The sequence below is a fragment of the Xiphophorus hellerii genome, chromosome 4 (genome assembly GCF_003331165.1).
Source record: "Xiphophorus hellerii strain 12219 chromosome 4, Xiphophorus_hellerii-4.1, whole genome shotgun sequence".
Taxonomy (NCBI): domain Eukaryota; kingdom Metazoa; phylum Chordata; class Actinopteri; order Cyprinodontiformes; family Poeciliidae; genus Xiphophorus; species Xiphophorus hellerii.
Window position 1 is genome coordinate 15,953,336 of NC_045675.1, and position 10,286 is coordinate 15,963,621.

General features: G+C 38.3%; 1 protein-coding gene across 1 annotated transcript in view; it reads right to left on the reverse strand.

Annotated features, from left to right (window-relative positions):
- Window positions 1-7,971, reverse strand: part of prtga (protogenin homolog a (Gallus gallus)) — a 38,548-nt gene extending 30,577 nt beyond the window's left edge. Inside the window, exons 1-2 of the mRNA XM_032561527.1 lie at window positions 7,850-7,971; window positions 5,668-5,970 (exon numbers count right to left, since the gene is read on the reverse strand). Coding sequence (XP_032417418.1) covers window positions 5,668-5,970; window positions 7,850-7,916 — 370 coding nt within the window. The 5' untranslated portion in view covers window positions 7,917-7,971. The remainder of the gene's footprint in view (window positions 1-5,667; window positions 5,971-7,849) is intronic.
- Between the last annotated feature and the right edge of the window lie 2,315 nt (window positions 7,972-10,286).

Consider the following 10,286-nt stretch of genomic DNA (forward strand, 5'->3'; position numbering starts at 1 on the left):
AGGAATGTTGAGCATTTAGAAAAGTTTTGATCTTGATAACTCTAGAAACATTTCTCCCATTGAAACAACTTTTTTCTTGTAATTTTAATAAATTTCTTTTGGTCAAATTGCAGTTTTATTCTGCTCAAATTATGACTATAATGTTGTAATTAAGCAAAACTTCTCGTTGCCTGGTCCTAGTACTCTGTTGTGCAGACAGGATGATTGAAATAAAAAACACTTTTTCTATCAGTTGTCATTTCATTTTTAGAAAAGAAAGCAAAAAGGAAAATCGGATCGGGTCTGAAAACACATGAGAAGCCTACTTACTCAGTTGTCTTAAAAGTGACATTAAATAACATTAATATTGATCAACCTTGTCAAACCTTGAAGGCAATAAGTTCACTAAATCAACCTACAAACTCTCCCATTTGATTTTCCAAGTCCAATACGTTTCCATCAGTTGTTTACCAGATGCTCTTTTGCTTAGTTCCCCTAAAAAACACAAAAAAAACCCCAGCAACTAATCAATTAAGTGATAGTTCTTCCTTAAGTTCACTGGCCCCTGTGAACTTTCATAAGAATATGAAAAAAATGATAAGCTGCGAGACGAATGCAAAGCTGGAAAAGGCCACAAATCAATGGCTGGCTGTTTGGCAGATGTGCCGCTGCGTTGCAGAGTGTGCAGGACAGTCCAGTGACCATTGGCCTGGCTAAACAAAGACCTATTCCCATGAGCAGCGTGACCTCTAGACGCTGCAGTGGGGGAGCTCTACAGGCCATTCATCCACCTCCTCCAGCTCCTTATCTCTGTCACAAAGTTTTCCAATCAGTCAACAGCGACCCTCCTCTGACAACAGAGGCTTCATTGTTTTTAATCCCTGTATCAGATCAGATTTTAAAAGTCAACCTGTACACCTACCTTTGCTTGGAAATGGTTTTATTCACCACTCTGGAGCGGACAACAAATAAAACTGTAGATAAACTTATTTGAACTCATGTAAAATAACAGAGAATATTGCACAAAAATAGAAGCAGCAGATAAAGTTAGATGCCCATCTAGCACTATTGAACTAAAGATTATATCCCAGTCTCGGTCCGGCTGCCTTCCATCTATTTACCAGTTTTAGGGAACCTTTGACCTCAGGGCCTGCTGTTCAGGGGAACCATGGTAACCTTTCGTCTCCAGCAGAGGAGAAAAACAAGATTCCAGGCTTTGAATTGTCTCCCTTCAGGGCATTTCATTCGTTCACCTCGCTGTTCACACTGTGCAGGGTTTGCTTTTGACTTATAGGGGGGTTTCTAATAGTGTCAAGTCAGATGCATGCCTTAGCAACCTAAAGAAATGTTCCTGAGCTGACATCCTTTGGGACACACCAGGGAGGTAAAAATAAACTGCAGCGACTCCTTTATGGCCTGTAACGTCTTTATAGCTTGGTCTGCAGCAAGCATTAAACATATTAACTACAGGAAATTACAAATATTCAGCCGGAACAGTACAAACAGAGCCAACACAAAAGGAGGCAGAGCTGATCCAATAGGAGGGGTGATACATTTCTTATCATGTAAGATTTTAATTCATCATTGTCGCAATAAATTCCAATTAATGATGTTGAAAAACCTCAGAAACTGTAAATATTGTCATTTTAACGTAGGGCTGGACGATACGGCTGAAAACAACAATATAAGTGTTTCATGTCCATGTTGATAATTATTGATTAGTTTTTTGCTATAAATATCTGAAACAGTGCCAAACTGGTGACGATTCCTGTTTTATCCACAGTTTTCACTTTCTTTTTATTTTTAAGCAGCCATGAGGCACAGTGGTGAAATCTTAAACTGCTGCTGCGCCAGTTACTCAACAGGTTGTTGCTAGGTAACCAAAGAAGGAATGAGTTGCTAGGTAACCAAAGATTCAGTGAGCCAGTTGATTCCACCACCCTTGTTTAGCTAGCTGTTAGAGGTAGAGCGGTTCTGGATCCGACTTCAGTGGATATTCTATGTTGAATATTCAATATTATCTATTGCTATTAATCATTATTGATTTATTGACCAGCCATATTTTTACAATTTTACACTATTTGAGAAAGTACCTGTCCCACTTCCAGATTGTTTCCCTTGTTATAAGTGAAATAATCTGTCAGTGAAACTAGCACTTTTTAATCAACATTAAGGAATTATCGACTTAAAAACTTTCCTGTATCTCAAAACAGTTGCCTGTAAGTTAGTTTAGTCTTATTTCCAGTGTACTAACGTTATTTGCAGTAGAAATTAGACCAAAACTACCTGGTACGATTTTGTGTTTTTACATTTTTGCCATGTTGGCAAGTTTTCAAAGGACTGCTCATTGACCACTCATTTGGTTGAGGTTTGATGGAGCGTCCAAAAGTTTTAGGAGAGCGACATTTGCAGAGCTCTATCACCAATTAAATGGTAAAACCAGAGGTATAAACATGTAATATTTAGACTGAAATAATGGAGAGAAATATGACAGCATCTTCTGTTGTCTTGCCTTGTGTACTTCTGGTCATGATAAAAACATGGAGTCAACTTTAGGAGGCATTCTCTCAATGAAAATCGCCATCAATCTGAAGTCTGTTGACAAACGTCACACAGTGAAGCTCGGGTGTCACATTCCTTCCCATCAAAGCCAAATCCTGACCCACCTTTGTGGTTTACGACCCAATGTTTAAGGTTACCCTCCATCAACGCCGTGTTCCTCTACTGACAGCCAGCGGCTTCGACCTGTGTGCGAAGGGTTAAAACGCTCCCACAGAGCATAACTCCTGCACCAAACACATAAAGCATGTCAGGAGAGTCGGCCACATGTCCCGACTTCCACTTTCAACCTGAGCCGCTAACATACGACAAGACCTCCAGGCGCAAAAGTTGCTAAACATAATTTATTTTAAGCCTGTTAGTCATATATAAACTACAGCAAACCACCCTGACGTTTTAATCAAAACACAAACTTACTAATGATTAACTTTTACGATGAGTGTAATTACACTTCTTACTGCTTATCTGTCCACCTATTTAAGGACAACTGCCCTCAAAGAGTCCCGTTTCTTTTGTGGATATGGGAGGCAGCGGAGACAAAACCGGCCGGAGAGAAAAGCCTTTCAGTCGTCCATGGGAGTGGTGAGGCAGAAAACAATTGTGTGCAAAGCCTCCAATTCCTCCTGACCTGGGAAGGCCTGCAATAAAGTTTGGTCATTTAGACACTCAGGGTAAAGCCCCCAGAATGCCGGGAAACAACAGCTCACATCGGTGTGTGTGTGTGTGGGTGTGTGGGTGTGTGCGTGGGTGGGTGGGTGTGTGTGTGTGTGTGTGTGTGTGGGTGTGGGCTCATCCCCCACTGCTCCTCCGGCCTTCAACTGAGCATTTCTCAGGTATGTGAAAAGTTTATGAGCTTCCAGATCTTCTAGCAGGTCTAAGTGTCCATCCAAAAGCAAACTGGAAAAGCTCGGTGGCAGCTTTTACTACCACTTTATTTCAAGCTACAGAGCCAGCAAAGTATTGATTAATTGATAAAAAATATATGAACTAGTGAGGACTTTCAGAATGGCAGACATTCATAAAGTTTTTCTTCATATAATAGAAATTAATGCTAAACTCACCCATCTGAACGCAACTAAATGAAATGTTCACTTTAAAACCTTCAACAGATTTATCAAAACAAGCATTTCAGCAACAACAAGCAGCCTGAAATGGGATGATAAAGGATAAATTGATAAATTATCCCAGCTATAATCGCGATAAACGATAATATTGCTCTTTTGAGAACATTTACAAGTAATATATTGACAATGGCATAATAATCCACCTTTAAAAAACCCAATGAACTTTAGTTATGTAAAGAATACTTCACACTTTAACTGCAAGAGATTTTAAATATTCAAAATAAAATCCACCTACAAGTAAAACCACAAAAAAGTCTCTGAACAAAATCAGCATTCAATTTAGTTCAACAACTAATGATTATATTGGTTATCAATTACTCTATTGATTATTCTGATGATTAATATAGATACAATATTTGAAATATGTTAAAAGATACAAATAAACCAACAGTTTGATTCCTTTTGCCGACAGGAAAATAAACATTTTACTGCCTAAAATGCAATAAAATCAAATCTGCAGATTCACTTGAAGAGTAACATATTTATCATAAACATGTTTTATCATAAATGCAAAATGTGTATAATCTTTGAACAGTTTTGGAATAATTACTGTTCTGAATATATAATTTTTTGAATTAATCGGCTGCTAAAGTAGCTGACAATTATTCCAGCAATCAGATCGCCATGATTAAGCTGACTGATTGGATTAATCAGAATGAAAATGATTGAGCTCATTTGGCTAATTGCTTAATGCGACATGTGAACGTTGTCACTCTGATGGAAATGCGTTGGTCAAAGTTTGGTGTGGTAGGTAGAGATGGCATAAGGTCCCAGCGGACACATCTCTGACCTTCCTCCCCCTTAAAATACGACAGGCGCTGCGCTGGAGGGAGAGCATTCCTAAAGAAACAATTCCTCAAGTGATGAGGGTGCAACAACATGAAAGCCCGGCCCGTGAATAGGGGTCATCTGCTCTTTAGCGGAGCAGGGCCAGTTTCCTGGACAGCTCCTAACCTTTCAAATCTCCCTCCCCTTCATTAACACACCAATGGGCTTTTTTCCAATCCGACCAACAGTTCCTCCACTCGAACTCTGAACACTTTGTTCTGCTTCCACGCTGCTGAAGGCACCAAATACATAAATAACGGTACGATTTACTGTTAAACTATGCTTAACATTAAAACCTCTGTGAAGTATGACAAAAATAACTTACATTTATCGTCTAGGTTACATGTAGTTTTGTCAAACTGATCAATCACCAGAGGGTGAATTCGCTCCAGCCATGTCTGGGTCGGTTTAATCCAACTCTGCGGACCAAAACATCAAAATGGTTCGCCTAAAAACCTCGGTCTCAGTTCAATTAAACTGAACTCTGGTGCGATTCGAATGCGTATTTGAATGCAAGCAGACCGGACACCGCTCCAAAAGCAGGAAGTGGACTACAGCGCAGGGCATTCTGGGTAAATTCAACCAAAACAAACGAACGCTAGTAGGAGAAATGGGTCATGGTTTTTTTTTACGCATTACAAAAGAGAAATCCTATTTTTGCTGAACTCTGGTGTTGCTCCATTTTTTGTTTACATTTTGTGAAGAAGGAAATTGAATTCAGTGTCTTCTTCAGATGTTTTTGTGCCATTTCCTTCAGTGGTTTTTGGTGCAGCGCCACCACAGGCGAGGAGGGGAACGGGTTTTTCAAAGTGCAATATGAAAGTGAACCGCACCAGATGAAAATGCAACAAATGTTGCAATTTTGGTCCCGACCGTGACAACAATTTTGATTTATCGTAAAAAAAACTAACAGTATTATGTAAAATGTTATTTTTACTATTTTTTTCCACTGTTTGTTCCACAAGTAGATCAATAAATATCATTAAAATGATATAAATAATAATGATATAAATCACCCAGTAAGTAAGCAGCATCTTGAAGATTTTAATTTCAAGAGCAGTATTTGCCTCTATGAATGCTGTGACATACAAAATACAACAAAATATTGCAATAAAAGTCAATATTGTCCACCTCTAGCACTGAAATATCTCCTAACCGAAGCACTTCCTGTACTCACTTGCGATTGTGAGATGGGCTTTCTGGCTCAGGATTGTTCCGTACTTGTTTTGAGCAAGGCACTGATAGCAGCCTTCATCTGATTTGTCTCCTCTTCTGCTTTCCACCTCAGAAATAAAAAGGGAGCCGTTGGAAAGCAGGTAGACCCGTTCATTTTCCACGACTTTCACTCCGTTCCTGAGCCATCTGACGTCAATCGATGCCTCTCCGCGCGCCTGGCAGTCCAAAATAACCGCCTCCTTCCGCATGACGGTGACGTCATGGGGCTCTTTGACGAAAAATAACTCGCTGAAGCTTAAAACACCTGTGGAAGAGAAACAAAGAGAAGCTTATTAAAAACCTCAACACTTACAGCTCATAGTGGCAGTAATTACGCGTGTGAAAGAGGTTTGGTAAACTTTAAATAGGTATGACCAATGAAAGTGGAAACAAATACTCGCTCCTGTTTTATTTCACATTTAAAGTTTGGAGGGCGGCCAAATGGAGGTTTACTGTCCAGAGGCACCAAACAGCATTTCTGCTCCATTTACTTTAAAGTCACCTGCTGAAACAAATGATCCTGCTGCTCCATGTCTACATGAAAACATCGATTCACCACAACCAGAAACACTTTGTTTTGTCAAACGACTTCTGGTTCACCAGCTGGGATGCTTTTTGTGGTTTTAGAGTTAAGCTTTCATTCCTCACTCTGTGTTTTTAAGGGGTAAGACGTCCCAATAGGGAGCGGGGAGGGTGAAGGTAATGGCTTTTTAGTCCTAAAAACAGCAAAACAAGTTTTTAATGGAGGTGTAGCAGTGTATTAAGCTGCTTATGACTGTTAAATGTCATTAATAAGCATTCAAATATGACCAAATTACATATTTTGCCAAAAGAGTTAGTATCAAAACCAAAAGAGTTTTGTTTAAAAAGTTCATTTAAAAAATATTTTTATATTATTTCAACATGAAAAATAAATAAAAAGCTAGAAAATCTAGCACTGTCTCAACATAAAATCAACATTAAAGTCTAGATTAGTTCTTTAGGATAAAACATTTTCCTTCACAATCGTAAGAATAATCTAATAGGATTTATAAGAAAAACCAACGTCTTCATCAGTGTCCCATTTTAGTTAAACAACCTGAATTAACTGCAAAGGGGTGAAGAGCTGCACAATATATACTGTTATAGCAATAAAGAATGATAGCAATAATATAATATAATAATGTCTGCAGAATCAGTAATAGTAAATATGGACAGACTTCAACTTTAATGCCTGGATCACATTATATTCATGATAGATTTTATAGGCTCATTTAATCAATATTGTTACCACAATTTTCCTAATGTCAAAGGGCAAACTGTGGAAAAATACACTAAAAGTAACAATATAAATCTTACTGTAATAAGCTTTGGTGCAATAAGTATCATTATTTATCATTTTCACCTCCCCAGGATGACTAATTTATTCCAATAAATGATCAGATAAAGCAGCATCACTAGCAGAAGTGACCTTGTGACCTCTCCTCTTACTTTTATTTAGTTTTGATAAAAAGAACGTAATAAATAAATCTCTCTTAAAGTTTTTAAACATATTTCAATCTAACATCAAGAGTACAAAAACACACCACAGATTCCAACATGTGTTAAAGTAAGTGCACCCTAAAAACTGGATATGGAACTTAAATTTATCTGTATAATCCCTATTTTATTTATATGTACGCTGGAAAAAAGGGAGAATGCAGCTCCAGCTTTTAAAACAAATAAAGTTTGTCCAGGTTGGTTGTGAAGATAAACAGACGTAAATAAAGTAAGTTCACTAAAATGAATGCAGTTACTTCAGACCAATTCACGCCATTTTTAAAAAATTGGAGCTGGATTCTCTATTTTCAGAGCAGAAAAGCTTTGAAATTAGTCGCAACTTTTATTTTATTCGCTGTCATGGTTACTGGTTAGTGAGAAAGTGGAGAAAGTCTGAACAGTGTCACATTAAAGCAGCGAGAAAATGATAAATAACGACAGCAGTTTGAGTTACACTCGTGTATAAATCGTTAAATAACTTCAGTTTCCTCGACAGAAGTGAAAAGTTGACGCGTTTAATGGTCACAGCGTGAATCAGTCCAGACAGATTGAAGCTGTTAGCCTCATCTCGTCCCTCCTGCTCGGCTTTAGCGGCTCTAAACCAAACCAAACGAAGTTTTTCTCACCTGAGATCGGAAGAAAAAGGGCCAGAAGCAGCAGCCGCTGGTGTCGTTTCCCTTTCAGAAAAGCCATTTACGGTAATTGTCCACGCATGCCAGCTACTCTCTCATGGCTGTTTCCTCCGCATGAGCCGCACTAACACTGACGAGCTGCACAGAGATGCACAGGGGCAGATTCCCTCCTCTGGGATGGACGGAGGCAATTAATCACCCCCACTGAGTCAGCGTGAGGTCCAGCGCCCCCTGCAGGCAGGACGCACACGCTCCGGTTCAGACGTGTACAGATAAAACCCAAGATTTGATTCACACAGGCTATTTTAATGTAACAATATTTATTTAAATTAAAGGAATCACAACAGATTAAAGCAGGCGTGTTCAAAGTGTGGTCCGGGGGCCGTTTGTGGCCCTCTGAATGACTCAAATCTGGCCTGCAAGAGCAACAAAAATAATTTCTGATTTATTAACAAGGCTTCTGCATTCAGAAAGAGCCACTGATTAATATATTGCTGCTGAAAAACAACCCAAAAAACTAAAAAACAGTGTGACCGTCTTTTAATAAAGTTATTAAGGAACCTTAGTTTGATTCAGATCTACAATTATTTACTGATCCTTCTTGTGTAAAAGTCTCTTTTCAATAAAATCATGCACATTTAGTTCAGTTTGCTGAGGAGATACAATAACAGAGGCACAACGAATTCATTTGAATCTTTTTTTGTTTTGGTCTTGACAGTTTTGTCCCTCATGGCAAACAGTTTGTACACCACAATGGAGTTAAAACTGTAAAAGGGAACAATCGTTCCTCCTTACTGAGCTTTGCTCTATATCAGGACTATGTTTGTGTAAAAGCAGTAATTTTCAACAAGTTGTGTCTAATTTATAAATAAGATTCCCTCAGAGTTTGTATGTAGTGTGGAACGAAAAACCCCTGAAAACTATTAAACAACAAACTGTGATGCACCAGTGAAACCAGAGAAACCAGAGAAACCAGTGAAACCGGTGAAACCAGTGAAACCAGTGAAACCATGGCTTTCCCCATCAGGATCCTTCCCCTCATCAATACGTCACATCGATGAGAGCAGATCCATCAGGATCAGAGTCGGGCTGCTCACCAAATGGTCTCTGCAGACCCTGAGAAAGAGAAATGTTGATGAAAATGAGTTTGTCCCTCAAAGTGTGACCCGCAATTACCAGGAAGCATCGATGGAGCCGGACAGCTGCTGCATCGATCCGCCGTCCGTCACTGATGGAGGACGGGAACACACCCCCACCATGGTACCACACACACACGCACACCCCCACACACACACCATGGTACCACACACACCCACACACACACACACGCACACACACACACACACCATGGTACCACACACACAGCCTCCATGTGTCATTCAGCAGCAAGGACCAGCTACAATAGAAAAATCTATCTATCTATCTATCTATCTATCTATCTATCTATCTATCTATCTATCTATCTATCTATCTATCTATCTATCTATCTATCTATCTATCTATCTATCTATCTATCTATCTATCTATCTATCTATCTATCTATCTATCTATCTATCTATCTATCTATCTATCTATCTAATAAATATTTGGTACACTGTAAAACATTTTAAGGTGGTTTAACTTGAAAATGAAATTCCACCTGCTGCCTTGAAAATGCAATTTAAGTCAACAAGAAATTTTTATTAGTGTTAGCTCAGAAACTAAAGTTCCTGAAGTTGATTTAACAAGAGACAAGTTGTCTAAACACTGTTTTTTATGTTCATTAATCTTGAATTGTGAGTTTCAACTTAATGCTGCAATTTAAACCAAATAATTATTTCACAATATGCAAGAAAAAATAACTGCCCTCACCTGGTTAAAGAGCCACATTTATTTTACTCACAATATCAAGTTAAAAATCTATTTATTTTACTTTAGAATAATTTGAATTCTTGTTTCAAACTGTATGAACTGATAATAAATTTTATTAAACATCACAATAAATTCTGCTCTAAAACATTTAATGTGAACAGGACATTATGCTCTAGTTTTGAAAACTTAATAAAACACAATTAAGTATCAATGTGTTGCAAGATTCAGATCAATGTAACACTTCAAGTCAGGATACAAAATCAAGCCGCTAAGCATTCTGGGAAATAGTTCCCACTCCTGTCTTTTTCTTCTTTCAGTTTTTTAAGTGCTAACCTAAAAACTCTAGTTTATTCATCTGTTGGAGGTTTGACTAAATTAATAGAAAGTTAACAAACTCATTATTGTAAGTTTATCTTTCACAAACTCACAAAATCTAAAACTAAATTTATTTTACTAAAAGAGTAAAAGCCACTTTTAGTCGACACGACTAAAAGTGGCTGAGAGTTTTTACAGTGTGCAGTGTTTTTGCAGTGACGTGTTTTGAACGGATCGGCTCGGTTCTCTTCCATAACGTGGGAAA